At 37.7% G+C, this 17043-nt stretch overlaps 1 protein-coding gene across 1 annotated transcript in view; it reads right to left on the reverse strand.

Annotated features, from left to right (window-relative positions):
* CNTN5 (contactin 5) overlaps positions 1-17043 on the reverse strand; it is a 1670765-nt gene that overhangs the window by 47193 nt on the left and 1606529 nt on the right. Inside the window, exons 19-21 of the mRNA NM_001102211.2 lie at positions 15904-15974; positions 13257-13491; positions 1923-2032 (exon numbers count right to left, since the gene is read on the reverse strand). Of these exons, the coding sequence (NP_001095681.2) occupies positions 1923-2032; positions 13257-13491; positions 15904-15974 (416 nt within the window). The remainder of the gene's footprint in view (positions 1-1922; positions 2033-13256; positions 13492-15903; positions 15975-17043) is intronic.

The following is a 17043-nucleotide window of genomic DNA, read 5'->3' on the forward strand; positions in this document are numbered from 1 at the left end:
CAGCATATCTTTCCAACCCAGAAATCGAACCAGGGTCCCCTGCGGATTCTTAACCAACTGAGCCATCAGGGAAGCACTGATAATAGCTGTTATTACAGGTGAATCATGGTGGGAATATGAATGTCACACTATTCGTACAGACAGGGGAAAAAAGTTGAAGATCTGGCTGTGTGAGAGGAACACCACTTTGAGATGTAGAAGCCTGAATCCTCATGTTCTGTACAACAGAATACACTCTGACTTTCTATAAGTATGTACACCAGATGTTCTGATTCAATGTTCCATTTGGACCTATGCTTGTGTAGTTGTTTTAGATTGGCTTCCATAGAAGCAGTCCTGGAGAGAGGGATTTGATCATTGTGATTTATTGAGAAGGCTTGCAGGTAAATATCTATAAGGAAGGGAGGAGAAGAGGATGGGGAAAGAGAGGGAACTGAGCGAGAATGGGGTCCCAGATAATCTAGCCTTGGTCTGATGTGCATGACAAAGGCTCCGGATAATAATGCGCACCATTAAGTTGTTTCCTCCTTGAATCAAGGGAGGAGTTTCAATCAGTGTAATTGACCTAGGGTTGCCCGATTATGAGGAAGGTATCTTTTCAGGTAATAACGGTGGAGGACAATTCTCAATATACAGCCAACGTTCTCAGCAGTTGGGGGATGTCGCCCTGGCCCAGTGAAGGGGAGCTGGGCATGCCACTCCCATGTCTCCTACAGAGGGACAAAAAGGGGTTGAGCGTGAAGCGTATTCACTCATTCAACAAATACTTATTGCATTCACAGCCCTTAGATTCACTGGTAAACAGACATGGTCCCTGCAGCACAGATAGTGAGAAAAAGAGATTTTAATAAAACAAACATGTGATCCTGGTATGATACATATTGAATTATTGCCAAACAATGAATTGAAGCAAAATTATAGAAATAAATCCACGATACTTATAAGTAATGTTTTTCTATAAATGTCCTTTGCTGTAACTCTTAGGAAGATTGTATAAACTCCCAATCACAGTAATCTTTATCGAAAGCAAGTCGTATATTAATCAAATAACTCTTAGGCATTATTTGAAAACACAAATGGATTAAAGAAAGGTGATTTTTAGCCTGGAAACTATGTTGGTATACAAGTCTTATATTACATCATTGTTCAAAAATCAAGATGATTATCTGTAAGTGGGAGTTTAAACAGAAGAAAAGTAAACATTAAAAGTTTAAAGACAGTTACGATCTTGGATTGGATGTTACTTCTTTGTATTTTATAAGTTACCCCTCTAATCCTATGCCTCACTGGCAAAGGGAACAATAAGAGCAGGATGAAAGCGTGGGATCTAGTTTTTGTGGCATACTCCAGTTCATAAACTGCCCGCAGACCTTGAGTCCATGTGGAGGCTAAAATTTTACTGAAGTCAATGAATTGTTATAAAATGTTCACCGTTATAAGGCTGGCATAACTATGTTTAAAAACAACACAATTTAAGGGCAAAAAGCCATTTGAGTAAACAGGTACAGGTTACCAAGTTTCAAGCAAATTGGAGAAGTTAGCATAGGAGGTAAGATGTGCCATGAACAGTATAGTAGGAAACCTTGTTTCATACATTAAATTATGAGACAGAAATACACAGGAATATTTTTAACTGGAATTGGATACTGGTAAATAGCAGCTGGTAGGTCCTGGTTTTCATGTTAAGGTCTATCTATTTTCATTTTTTAAAAACCTTTGCCTGGTGCTGTGGAAACTACTATCCTGAAAAATAAGGCAGCTAATGAGCAGCGTAATATCAGTAAAATAGTATATTTCTTATTTTCCATAGAGCAAAATTTCAAAGGAATGTAATCTTGTTAAAGTGTCACCAAACCATCTCTTCAGGAGAAAACAATGGCAACAGAAATAATAAGGCTTATTTTCAAGAATTCTGTTCATACCTCAAATCCCTGTGGTCTTCCTAGACTCTCTTTAATATGTTTCCATGCAACAAGAATCTCTGACACAGATACACTTGTAGCCTTGACATCTGTGGGAGCAGCAGTGGGTTCTGTATGAAGGAAAATGGAAATAATAAACCACGGGGGTAACAAGTTACGCCTACCAAAGCATTGCCCCTGAATATGACAGGTGTTACTTTCTTTTCCCTGATTTTTTAAATGAAGGGCTCTGGTGATTATGAAAAACACAACAGGATAAAAAGATGATCTTTTGGATTTCTCCGAGGTCAAGTCTCATCAGTACCTTACCAATGACAAATAAATCTAGCAAGACAAGCGAAGAAGATCTTTATCCTTGGATTAACTAGGATGTTTCTGAAGAAGTTAAATTATCTGACTTAAATTGTCTGCCAGACTAGCATAATGATCAAAAGAAGGGACTAGGAGTCAGGCTTGGCTTTTTTGCTTGCTAAGGTTGTTTTTTGCCTTCTGGAAAATTATTTACCTTCAGGCAAGTTACTTTACTTCTTCCTGAGCTCTAGTCCCATCATCTGTCATCAGGCATATTGAGAATACTTAGCTAGTAGGTTTGTAAGGTTAGTTTTAACTGGAATAATACATATAAACTATTTAGCATAGTTCTTGGCACTTAAAACATCTATTCAGAAAATATCGCCTATTTTACCTTTTACCTTGTGAAGGTATAAACAGGATCTAAGTTTCATTTGATTTCTTTTGTTGTTGTTCTGACCACACAGCCACATTTCCATGATTGTGTAAAGAATGTGTTATGAATCATGATATTTAAAAGGCATGCGTTGACTTTTAAGACTGGTATGGGCTGAAAAGGAAAGTCCCTGGAGGTCTCGGTGCTGTTGCTCAAAACCACCTTTTCATTCGTGTCTGTGCTCAGTGGCCTTTTGCACTGTTTTAGTTTTTGCTTTTTTTTTTTTTTCAAATACATCGTGTCTGACTGGCATCCATCAAGAGGTGCACTTTATTTGAGGTTGTACTGTATGTGAGGAACAAAATATTTTCAGCTTTGACATTGCTGAATCATAAATACTGTGTCACAAACACACGTTAAATGAAATGACAGAATAAAGGCCATACGTTAATTCAACCAATCTGTACACAGTCGATGTCAAAAAACTCCTACCCCATGAAAATTGTAGAGACTTTGATTCTAACCCCATATCACTGCCAAAATTTCAGATGAAGCTTATCATTGCTAAGACTTCAGATGAATCTATTTAGATTCAATCAACCAGATGGCAAAGGCAGAGTTCTAAATAATATTTTTATGTTTTAGACATATAAAGGGAATTATAGCCATTTGCTGAGAATATTTCACTTTCTGATGGAAGGTGGCCACATGCCTAACTGGAGAGTCTTCATATATTATTAATTGAAAAAATAAAAGTAAAGAAATCTGCCCTTGTTACTATAAAAGAAGTCCACAAAAGACTTTTTCAAAGTTTGTACTAAGCAATGGTTTTTTTTTTGGTAAAGCTTTCATTAAAATTACATATTATATTTGCATTAACTCAAAGTACTTTGATAAATTCACATTAATCTTTACACAGAAGTTGACATTAGTTTCTGCCATGGTATAATTTGCAATTTCTCATTCTGTCCTTTAAATATCTTTTATTTTATTTTGCTCAGTGGTTTCCCACATCCCACTTTCCAACTGCCTGTTACTTGTGCATCTACCATTAACAACAACAACAACAACAAAAAAAAAACTATGGGAAAAGCTTCTAATTTTATTATATTCTAGAATTCTTATCAGCAAACTTGCAACAATTTTTTTCATTGGTATTTAATAGGAGCTAAAATTCTTGATTTTGCAAGTAAATGAAAGGAAATGCTCGTGTTCTTAAGTGTGTATAACCTGATCTCCTGGATTTGGGATATGATTTATTTCAAAGAAATCCACTCTTTAAATATCATTTGTTATTTAGAAGGAGTTTTGCTTATCATTTCAGTGAATGCACTGCAGAGATTTGTGTGCCAAATGCCTTTTTCAACTTTTTTTTTTTTTTAATTGAGGTAATTATATCTTTGCCAAAGAAGATTGCAGGGGGGATAAATAATTTCAGAAGCACAAAATATGTGATTGGATTTCTATCTCTATCTCTAGAGAAAGAAGGAGAAGGAAATGGCAACCCACTCCAGTGTTCTTGCCTGGAGAATCCCAGGGACAGGGGAGCCTGGTGGGCTGCCGTCTATGGGGTCGCACAGAGTCGGACACGACTGAAGCGACTTAGCAGCAGCAGCAGAGAAAGACATTTCTCTCTCACCTTTCTGTAGTACTATACAAGTTTAAGTACTTTTTAAAATAGAATGATGGAAGTTTTAAAAAAGTAAGAAATAAAGAAAAATAGTCAGAAAATTATTTCCCAAACTAGCACCCTAGCTTCTGTTTAAAAGCTCTAAGGTTTTTAAATCAATGTCAGACATTAAAAGGCATTCCACAGTTGCACTCAAAGAGGCTAAATATTGTGAAATATTAGAAAGTCACTTGGATCAATGGTCACATCTAATTAAATGAGGGTCAATGAAACAAGAATTGAACAGTAAATTTTTGTTTCACTTTCTAGATATAAATAATATCAAACATTGGGGCTTCCCTGATAGCTCTTGTAATGCAGGAGACCCTGGTTTGATTCCTGGGTTTGGAAGATCCACTGGAGAAGGGATAGGCCAACCATTCCAGTATTGTTGGGCTTCCCTTGTGGCTCAACTGGTAAAGAATCCCCCTGCAATGTGGGAGACCTGGGTTCGATTCCCTGGAGGAGGGAAAGGCTACCCACTCCAGTATTCTGGCTAGTATCCAACATAACCATGCTGACCTGCATTGAAAATTTAAGCATGTAAAAACGTGACCTCATTCAATTTACTTCCAAAAGTTTCAATTTGCACCATTTATTAGTTAGTGAACATTTTCATATGTATCAAAAAGTTTGTCTGCAGACAAGGTGAATGGATAAAGAAGTTGTGGTACATATATACAATGGAATATTACTAAGCCATAAAAAAGAATGAATTTGAGTCAGTTCAGTTGAGGTGGATGAAGCTAGAGCCTGTTGTACAGAGTGAAGTATGTCAGAAAGAGAAAAACAAATATCATATATTACCACATATATGTGGAATCTAGAAAAATGGTACTGACTAACCTATTTGCAGGGCAGGAATAGAGACACAGATGTAGAGAATGAACTTGTGAACACAGCAGGGACAGGAGAAGGTGGGACTGAAAAAGATACGTATTACCATCTATCAGATAGTTAGTTGGGAAGTTGCTATATAACACAGGGGGCTCAGATTGGTACTCTGTGACAATCTATAGGGGTAAGACGAGGGGGTGGGAGGGAGGCTTAAAAGCAGGGGATGCGTGTATATGTGTAGCTTATGCATGCTATATGGCAGAAATCAGCACAACACTATAAAACAATTATTCTCCAATTAAACTAAAAACTTAAAAAGTAGCTGACTAGATCATAGGATGTTTGCTTTGGATTGAAACTAGATGTCCTATTTGGGCATCCCATCATATTTGAATGATGGAAAATCACAACCAGGAAGAATTTTAGAAAGTTCTTTGGATCTATGCTCACATATGGATGACCAAAGGGTCTTCAGCCATATTTTGCTTGCCCAAGTAATGTATTAAATTGATTAATTCCAACAGTTCATTGAAAATAAGAATTTGTGGCTTATTTTGGGAAAAGTGGGTGATACCAAGTTTGACTCCTTGGGTATTGGTAGATGAGAGCTATCAACTGGTCCCATGAGTTAGGGCATATTCTTTTTAGTTTGCCAGATTCTCCACCACTCACTATGGTCTAACTTCTGGGACTACTTCACTTGTTTATATTTCTTACATGATCTCTTTAGGTTTTGAGTTATGAATCTATGTTTTAAGCTCATGCTCTCATTTTGCAAACGAAAAAAGTGGCATGGAACCTGGCTGATTTATCTAAACTCTGCTTCTAGATCTGAAAGAGTTCCAAGTGGAACTCAGATCTCAAGTGCTCTTTCTTTTGCTGTTTTTCCATTGCACCAGGGAGGCAGCTGGCTCATTCTCTATCTCTTAGGGTAATTTTGGGGGGCAGAAGAGATTTTTACAGGGAGAATATATAATTCACTCTCTTGCTGCACAGCTGTTTCCAAGTAACTGACAGATGAATGGATGGAATAAGACTAAAACAAACAAAAAATAACAAACAAAATAGATGAGGAGGGGGGAATAACCAAAGATAATAATAATAACTGCCACTGATTGAAGGTTTGATATATGCCAAGCCTTATTTAAAATTCTTTATATGTATCAATTAATCCTCCCAACACACTTATTATCAGGACCACCACTTTTCAGATGAGGAAATCCAGGAGCAGGAGGTTGAGCAACTTGCCCAAAGTTGCACAGCTGCTGGAAGGTAGAGCGAGGAATTGAGCAAGGCAGTCAGCCAGGCTCTGGCCATCACAATGTTTCGCTTCTGTGCACACATCTCTGCCTACACTCTGGGTGCTTTTTCCTCACGTATTTTCTTCTCTTTGCCCTCCACACTTAACTCATCTCAAGAATACTGATATTGGAATCCCCACGTGGCCTCTCTCGGTCTTACCAGAACCTGAGCCCCTGTGCTTGTGCTCTGTTGCTTCAGGCGTGTTGGACTGTTCGCAACCCCGTGGACTATAGCCTACCCGGGCCCCCTGTCTATGAGAGTCTCCAGGCCAGAATATTGGATGGGCAGCCACGCCAAGATCCCGACCCAGGGATCAAACCAAGGTCTCCCATGTCTCCTGAATTGGCAGGCAGATTCTTTACCACTGAATCATCTGGGAATCCCACCTGAACCCCCATCATCTCCTATTTAAGCCTGCTACAGACTTACTTTCAACTCCTTTTATTCCTATTTCCTGGAATTTTTTAAAAAAATAGTTTTGCATCACAGCTACACTGGTCCTCATAGATTTTATATTCAGGCATCTCTGAAACTCTCCTGATCTGTAAATGCCAGGATGTTTGTTGCCAGATCTTACTTCTGTCTGTTATACTTGGAAAATTTGATGAAACTTCAGGGACTTATTTCTGAGATTATACTGGCATTATGTCTAAAAATTCAAAGATTTTTAAAGATTTTTTTTCACTTATGATGATACTAATTAGACCATGGCTGGCTCCTTCACTCCAGTCTTGGGATATAAAGTGGACAGGCTGACTAAAGATCCATCTAGTCAAAGCTATGGTTTTTCCAGTGGTCATGTATGAGTGTGAGAGTTGGACTGACTATAAAGAAAGCTGAGTGCCAAAGAATTGATGCTTTTGAAATGTGGTGTTGGAGAAGACTCTTGAGAGTCCCTTGGACTGCAAGGAGATCCAACCACCCCATCCTAAAGGAAATCAGTCCTGAATATTCATTAGAAGGACTGATGCTGAAGCTGAAGCTCCAATATTTTGGCTACCTTATGTGAAGAGCTGACTCATTGGAGAAGACCCTGATGCTGGGAAAGATGAATCACTGACTTGATGGACATGAGTTTGAGTAAGCTCCAGGAGTTGGTGATAGACAGGAAAGCCTGGTGTGCTGCAGTCTATGGGGTAGCAAAAAGTTGGACACGACTGAGAGAATGAACTGAACTAAACTGAATTATATTAAAAATATTGTACAGCATTATCATGTTCATGAATTTAGATGATACATTTGTGTTAAGTGGCCTAGCAGCTTGAGTTCTCCAAGTAATATGGGGGGATGGGCTTGTAATATTGATTATATATTTGACTTCCCAGGAGGGGTGGGCAACACCATTAATCAAAGGACAGTTTAATAAACTCCTTGGGAGAAGGGCTATGGCCTCATTATAAATTGAGTGAAGACAGCTGTAGTTGAACTTTTATAGGCACTAATCCAAATGGATCATCTGGCAAAGTCAGGAAATTATTCCTTGTATTTTACAACTAATATGCCAATTTATTAATTTTCAAGTTCACATAAATCCCACTGAGCTCAGTTTCAGCTCAGGACTGATCTGCAGAATAACACCCCATGAAAGTCAGGTTTTAATTTGAGCTGTGGTAGCTCAATTTGCAAGAGGATAATTGCATATCATTTTCTGCAAGCTAGAAGAAGCTGCTGACTTTAATAAAAAGTAAAAGCCACACATTTTTTCCATATAAGGAAAAAGACACCCCCCCAAAAAAACTAGAAAAGGCTAACACACATTATGTATAAATAAACTTTACAACTTACAATTAATCTATATTAAAGTTCCCTCTAATTTTCTATCAGATGTATTGAATTCTCAGTTTCTTTCCAAAGCTATAGTAACAAGAAATAAGTGAAAAACAGATATAACTTTAATTAAAATGCATTTCTAGAAATGCAGAAATTAAGGCTGATTTGATTTCTCATGTTGGAAAAAAATTGCTTTTTATCATTTGTACTATGCACTTTCAAATCAGTTATTTTGGAACTTTGCTATTCTTTAAGAAAAATAGGATTGTTTCCAATATAAGAGTATTGCATGGAGTGGCACCGTACATTTTTGGCAGCAGGGACCCATTTTATGGAAGACAGTTTTTTCAAAGACAGGGTCGGGGATGGTTTCAGGATGATTCAAGTGCCTTATGTCTATTGTGCACTTTATTTATTTTATTACTATTACATCAGCTCCATCTCAAATCATCAGGTATTAGACCCCGGAGGTGGGGGATCCCTGGATTATACCATACCCTGAGACCTGAAGTCAAATCAGGGTTGGAATGCACATAACTTTTGCTTGGTTCAAAGGATATAGATAATTGATACATGTCCACAACGCGTGGAAGTCCTAGCAGGCAAACCTCTTTCCTCTGGCTTTATATCGGGTTCTGCCTGTCACTGAAAGAGTCATTCAGGGTTACTTCCATTGTGTAAACCTTGAAAGAGTTCAGCGTCTCAAGGGTGTTAACAGGAAAAAAAACAACAAACATCTGGAGGTTTTCTGACAGTGAAAGTGTTAGTTGCTCAGTCGCATCCAACTCTTTGTGACTCCGTTGACTTTAGCCCACCAGACTCCTCTGTCCATGGAATTCTCCAGGCAAGAACACTGGAGTGGGTTGCCATTCCCTTCTCCAGGGGATCCCCCCTACCCAGGGGTCAAACCCAGATCTCCTGCATTGCAGGTGGACTGTTTACCTTCTGAGCCACCAGGGAAGCCCAGTAATTTCTGACAGTACTTTAGGGCAATAGTCAATCTTCGAGTGGTGAGAGTCATTTCCTAAGTGATTTACTAAGTATCTATGTGTATAAAGGATGATTCCTTCTATAACAGATCACATACAGTGTTTTGTCTTCAGGAATGTATGCCTCACTCACATTCCTATAGGTTTCTTGAGAGGAAAGGAAAAAGATGAAGCACATGGCAAATGCACACAAGCACTTATGGAAGTGTGTTCTGGCTGTGAATGCCATCCTCTGTCGATGTGCCAGGGGAACTGGGTTGAGAGCTAATACTGTCAGGTGTGCCTTGAAATCCTTGAGTTCCATGCTTCCCTCCATCAACATGAAATCTGGTGGCTGCACTTGATAAGGCCTGGTGTCAGCTCTGAAAAGGTAATACCTTCTTCCTGGTACCCTAGCTGAGTAGCTGCATCATGAACAAAGGGAAGAAACTACGCCCATAAAAGGGGATAGAAAACTAGTCCCCCTGCTCTTGTTCTTCACTTTATTTAAGAATAAAGAGGGCTTGTGAGGTGATAAACAGGTGGACTAGGTTAATGGAAGAACAAAGAAACAGAATTTGTCTTATGGAGAAATGCAGTCTCAATCAGATATTTGGGCTTTGGACAAGAGTATGATGACAAGGGCTCACTGTGAATCTCTGTGAACGTCCACAGGCATGGACAAGAGGAATCTGCTCTGGCATGAGTACTATATTCTACTTTTACTAGTTTATTACAGCCCTTGACTCTTTTAAAAATTGTCCAATCTTGAAAATGCACACTCCTTTTCCAATAGTTTGCCAAGTGACTAAAAAGGATGTTGATTTCTCTGTTTGTGTGTGTGTGCTCAATCGTATCTGACTCTTTGTTACCATATGGACTATAGCCAGCCAGGATCCTCTGTCCCTGGGATTCTCCAGGCCAGAAAAATGGAGTGGGCTGCCATTTCCTACTTCAGGGGATCTTACAGACCACGGATCAAACCCATGTCTCTTGCTTTTCCTGCTCTGGCAGGCAGATACTTTACCACTGTGCCGGCTGGGAAGCCCCAAATCACCCATTAGACTTCGCTGGGTCTTGGTTGCAACACGTGGGATCTAGCTGCCTGACAAGGGATTGAACCCTGGACCCCTGCATTGGGAACTTGGAGCCTTAGCCACTGGATCACCAGGGAAGTCCCTTCCCTGATTTTATTCTAGAACAAAAATGGATCTATTATGACTGCCTATTCTGGGATAACTAAAATGTAAAATAATTTTTCGGAAAATAGAATAACAGAATTTCAACCTTAGATTTGTAATGGCTCCCAGCGATAATATAGATTTCTACTTTTAAAGTGGAGGAAGGCAAGGTTCAGAGAGGTGAAAAAAACTGCCAAAGGCTTTCAAGTTAGTGTGAGCTTCCATCTGAAGCTCTGCCCACTCCAGGCAAACACTCTCTTCCTTCCATTATCCTGCTTTTCCTGGTTGACACAATGCAATGGTGTTAAAGCTCTATTAATATTTACACATGAAGTTCCAAGTTAGTAAATTTAATTAGTGAGCAAACACTAAATATATGTTTTAATTTTGTTGTCAGAACAAAGGCAGACTCTATCCTGATTTAATTTTCCTTATATCTTTCACATTTCAGTCAACCAAAATAAATGAAGTGTTACTATGAAATATGTTACAGCCACAGCTTCAGTGTCTTTGAAAATGTGCATATTTTCTATCTAGCTAGAAAGAGGAATCTCTAAAGGCAAACCATTTCAAGTTTAAGGAAACAGGGTAAACAACCCATGGTGGCTACTATAATTTAATTTCAAAGCAAATGTTGACAAGGAATGTATAAATTTGGATTTTTTAAAGCCAGCACTGGTGTTACCATGCATATCATGTTCATAAAGCTCTACAATTCATCTCACGGTGACCTTTTGGGCCATGTGCATAACAAATGATACAAAATAATACACACAATAACATAAAGCAGTAGCAAAATATTATTATTAAAAACATTCCTGATGAGATGATACAGGGTAGTGACTAAAAGCATTAGTTTTGGAGTCATACATACCTGGGTTCAAACCCCAGTCCTATTACTACACTTAAGTAGCTTACTTAAGTAACTTACTGAGTTACTAGAGTTACAAAAGTTACAACTATTGTCCTTTACTGGGTTGAATTTAGCATGTTACTTAGCCTCTGAGCCTCAGTTTCCTACAAGTAAATTGCAACTTGAGATTCCTACCTCACATTTGATTGTAAGAGTTAATATAAGTAATATGGAGACTGTATATACTATCTGAAAACACATCACAAATTTGAGAGGCTAAGTGCATGAATGGGCTTCCCAAGTGGCTCAAAGATAAAGGATCCATCAGCCAGTGTAAGAGAAGCAGGTTCGATTCCCGGGTCAGGAAGATGCCCTGGAAAAGGAAATGACAACCCACTCCAGTATTCTTGTCTGGAAAATCTCATGGTCAGAGGAGCCTGGTGGGCTACAGTCCACGGGGTCACAAAGAGTTGGACACAACTTAGTGACTAAACAACAAGTGCGTGGATATCTCATCAGGACACTTATGGTTGTTTGGTATTACTTGACTCTTCACTTCCTTGGTCATTCTTATACGAGGGTGAATTTTCTACTTCTGCTTCAAAATTTTCCTCTATGTCACAAAATACAAAGGAGCTGGTAATGAAAAACTACATCTTTCATAAATCAAACACTACCTTGGTGTTTCAATATTCAAAAGAAGTTATTTATTTACCCCCATGAATGCCCAGTACCAAAAAGATTGATAATCCTCTTAAGCTATTCGAGTCACACATGTGGGCACAAAGGAAATAAAAGGGTCAGTTTATAAAAGCAGTAATTATTTGGAAGGACAAATCTGTGCTGTCTCTGGTGGAGCATTAGCTCAGCGGGCTGTCAAGTTTAGGGACTGTAAGGTATTGTATTTACTTTCAGGACCAACTGAAATTCTGAGCTTGAATTGAAGAAAGACTATGTGGAATAGCTAACTTTGGGGAGTTAGTTCTGTCAAGCTTCCTCTCAGAAAATGCACTTTTGCACTAAACCTTGAAAGAACCAGAGATTTTGGTGTAGAAAGCTGAGTTGGCATTCTAGCACTACCATCTATTGACTATAACCATGAGTAACATCATAGTCTTTCTTCAATTTAAGGGCAGAATTTCAGTTGGCCCTGCAAGTAAACACAATGTCTTACAGTCTATGAAATGGGTATACTGCCCAGGTCCTGCCTACCTGGCAGTTTTTTTTCCCTATTAAATGGTAGTTTTAATGATACAGAATTTTATTATTTTCTGTTGACTAATCATGATACACTGGTATTAAGTGAATAATAGTTACATAATCACAATAGTAAAAGATGTTTATCAGTTTCACTACCTATTAGTTTTATATTGAGATTGAACAAAGTTATGCATATGATAGCATCTTGCTATAGAGAAATCAAGGATTTAATGATTGGCAGCAATGGGTTTAATTCTCAATTACAAACTATGTAACTTTTTCAGCAAGTTTCTTAATTTTCCTGAGCTTCAATTTCCCTTAATGGGGATTATACTGCCTATTAGTCAAGATTGTTGTGAGGATTTAATGATACCATGTGTGAAAAGCTTGCAACCAAAAATCCTGTCTGATACTTATCAGTACAATATTTTGTGTGGATGTTAGTAACAAATATTTATTGGAGTATTTATTTAAATTCATTTGATATAAATTTAAATTTTTGTGGATTAATATGGAAAATGATCTAAATTTCAAGCCAAAGAAGAATAGTTAAATGTCCACACATTCACAGAATAGACTACATAACAGGTATGACTAATATTGTTATTATCATGGAAAGATATTTGCCATATATCAGTGGGGCATGAAGAACATAAAGAAAAGTATTAATATATGGAATTATCAATTTTTTTCAATAAAACTTATTTGGAAAAATTTTGGAAAAATACATCTAAAAAGTTTACTGAATTTATGGGTAAGTTTTGTTTTATGGGTTTTTTATTTTCTCTTCTGGCATATCTGTATTTTCTAATAATACAATAATGTCACATTCAGTTACCAAAATAAATATTAAAATGTTAAATGAAAATAAGGATGATAAAACTGACCTCCTTCAGCTGAACATATGACAACAATTTGACTGAAAGGTCCATCCCCTTTATTGTTATAAACGCCAACCTTCACTTCAAAGGGGGTAAGAGGAGGGACGCTTTCATCTCGATAGATGAATTTTGAAGCATCAGAGGATGTCACCATTTTTTCCTTCCAGCCACGTGTTCCATTGGGCCTGAAAGCCACAATATAGCCAAAGCCTTCCCCATTCTGAAACTCTTCAGATACTGGCTAGAGAAGAAAAATACAATTAATTATCAGCAAAATAACTGGTCAAAAAAACTATTTATTCCAGTCTTTAACTTTTTAAAATTATACATAACTAGAATAAAAGAGATTCTCCAAACTTTTTAGTACATTGAAAGCCAATGTAGCATAATCACTTGGCAGTTGTTGCAAATTTAAAAGGCTTTAAAGGTAAAAGTTAAAAAATTAAATGCTATCAGTTGATATTTAAGAAAATTATCAAGAGTATTGAAAACTCCTGAAGTGAGACAACTTTATTCCAATTAGTCATGTACATGAAGCAAAGGTCCTTGAAGTCCACGCTATAATTTAACATGTTGGTGAAAATTGTCATATGGTCTGGTGGTTGGGAAAATCTTGTCACTGGTAATGCTCTGCAGAGGTCTTTGGTCAGAAAATTTAAGAGAAATTAATGTAAGACCTTTCGTTTTTCTTTTTTTAGTATTTTTCTTAATTGCTTTTGTGCTTTACTAACATATGAAATATTAGAATAATTAGAATACAATATATGCTCAAGAAGCTTATACTATATGATTTATATTTAAATTCTTTAATTTTTATTTTTTTGGTCACATGGCCTCATATACCAGATCATAGTTCCCCAATCCATGTCTCTTTAGTGGAAGACTGGAGCCCTAGCCACTGGACTGCAAGAGAATTCCCACATTTAAATTTGTTAAATAGGCATGAATTGCGTTGTGCAATTGTGATTAACTAGTTAGTCAATGGAGCAGTTACCACCCATTGCCTAGGACAATGTTTGACAAATAGATATCCAATAGACAGTGGCTCAGCAGTAAAGAATCTGCCGGCAGTGCAGGAGTCTCAAGAGCTGAAAGTTTGATCCCTAAGTCAGGAAGATCTCCCAGAGGAGGGCATGGTTACCCACTCTAGTATTCTTGCCTGGAGAATCCCATGGACAGAGGAGCCTACAGTCCATAGGCTTGCCAAGAGTTGGACACGACTCAAGCGACTTAACACACACAAATATTTGTTACTTTATAAACAAATTTTGATTTGAGGAAAAACTATGTGTTGAATGGAGGAAAAGAGACAAAATCTATCATTTCAAAGTATTATATACTAAATGTTTATATCCTCTCCCCTATCCCCACCCCACCAGCTTATGTGATAATTCCTAACCCCCCATGTGATTGTATTAGGAGATGGATTTGGGGTAGGTGATTTAGTTATGAGGATGGAATACTCATGAGTCAGATTAGTGCCCTAATAATAGAGACTCTAGAGAGCTCTTCTGACCCTCTGCCAGATGAGGACAGAGTGAGAAGATGGTGCTATAAGCACCAGGAAGTAGGCCCTCACTAGATCTGAACCCACCTGTGCCTTCTAGAACTGGACTTCCAGCATCCAAAACTGTGAGAAATAAATTTCTGTTGTTTACAAGCCACCCAATCTACGGCATTTTTGTTACAGTAGCCCAAGCTGAGTAAGACACAAAACTGACAGGGAAGGCAATTCCATTTAGAGAGATATGATCTCAGTGAAGGTCAGGAATTGGGAAGTTAATACCTCTGCAGAAATCAAAAGCAAGACATAAAATTTAATTGAAGAAGAAGAGAATGAACAGAGGAACAGGTCAGAGGATGTGCTCATGGAAGATTTACTAAGGGGAAAGAAGTTTTTCTGTATATTTTTGTACATTCTTTCATTGTTCTTTGAGATGGTCAGGGATTAGTTCAGTTTTCTCCAATAGGCACTTCCATCTCCACTTTCTAAGGCATTGATCTGTGATCTACAAAGCTATATTTGATAATAGAGTAAGTTAACCTCAGAGGAGGAAAGTGGCTTTATGTAAAATAAATGTACCTCTCACAGGCTTTCACCCCCACTCCTTTCCTTTGACAGAAGGAATTTTGGAGGTCAGATGATGATGGATACAAAAGAACAAGGATTTTGTTATAAAAATCCCAATTCTACTGTTTCTCAGGAAATTACTCAAACTGTGTATCAGTTTCATCATTTGGAAAACAGGGAAAATTATCACCACTAGTGGGATTATTGTATGGGATAAATGAGATATCCCAGGCTCGACTCCAGAAAAACCTCAGTGGTTTTAGCCCACAAAATGTCAACTGTGAAGTACTCAAACATTAAACTAAGCCAAACAAGCATCTAAACTAATTTGAGAGGACATGTTTTAATTATTCAAACTTTATTCTAAGAAAGCTCATATGACAGGATGGGACTTTAGACTTTGTATGAAAGGTTCACATTGGAAATATTCATGTGAGTAATTGATGCTAAAAGTGTTTTGTAATCTCATTTGTAATCTCAAACAAAAATTACACAGTTACTCTGTACCAGGTACTCATACCCTATGTATAGCTTTCTATTTAAGGAATCAACACGTCCTGACATCTGAGTGGGCTTTCTTACCTCCCAGGCGATGACCAACTCGTGCCTTCTTCCACTTCTTCCACTTACATTGGTAGGTGCTGTCTTTGGAACTGTGGTTAAAAATGGGCCATGAGTGAGGAAAATGCACACTTTAAGTGTCCCTACAATAAGAATGCATCATAATTCTACCTGGTTGGGTAACATTTCCAAATAAACAGATCAAAATTTGTTTGAAGTCAGGGTGGTCTTATTCAATATTAAAACAAAATGTTTGTGATGGATACCCTGCTTTCAAATCTCTGTGGGAGAGTTTGGCATATATTTTCATGGCCATATACTGCATCTCCAAACTAATTATTCTCTTGTAAATGTTCTCTGGTTTATAAGGTCCAAATCATAATTAACACTACAGTCAAGACATCTACTAATGATAAGTTTCATGGTACACATTTTTTTTCCTTTTTAATCATGTGAATCTTCTGTGATCCAGGGCTTGCAGAGCCCCTGGAAACTCCACAGGTAGACGTTAGCCTTAAGGCTTTTCTAGAACTCCCAGGAAGCTCCAGTTTAAAGAATTTTTTCCCCCAGCTAAAAACTAGTATTTATTCTTCTTTTTCTTTTTTTCATGGAAAATGCCAATTATAGTTTATTTTGACGGGTAAATGCAGTTCCTTTTCTTCTTTAATATTTTTATGGGAGTGGAGACCTAGGTTCGAACCCTGGGTTGGGAAGATCCTCTGGAGGAGGGCATGGCAACCCACTCCAGCATTCTTGCCTGGAGAATTCCATGGACAGAGGAACCTGGCGGACTACAGTCTATGGGGTCGCAAGGAGTCGGACAGGACTGAGCGACTAAGCACACATAGCTTATTTACAATATTCTGTCAGTTTCAGGTATATTGCAAAGTGAATCTGTTATACATAAACATATATTCAGTCTTTTTAAGATTCTTTTCCCATTACAGAGTGGTGAGTAGAGCACCTGTGGGATATAGCAGGTTCTTACAAAGAAATCTTAGCAATAGCTGCATGGAGTGAGAACCTATTTAAATGATTACATATTACAAAAAAAATAAAAGGCTAAAAGACTGAATCTCTCTGAAAAATGAAAAATATATAGATACTTGGCAAAACTTTTACAAATGTGTAATTATTAAAAGAATAAATGTGTCAAAGAAA

This window comes from Bos taurus, chromosome 15 (genome assembly GCF_002263795.3).
Source record: "Bos taurus isolate L1 Dominette 01449 registration number 42190680 breed Hereford chromosome 15, ARS-UCD2.0, whole genome shotgun sequence".
NCBI lineage: Eukaryota > Metazoa > Chordata > Mammalia > Artiodactyla > Bovidae > Bos > Bos taurus.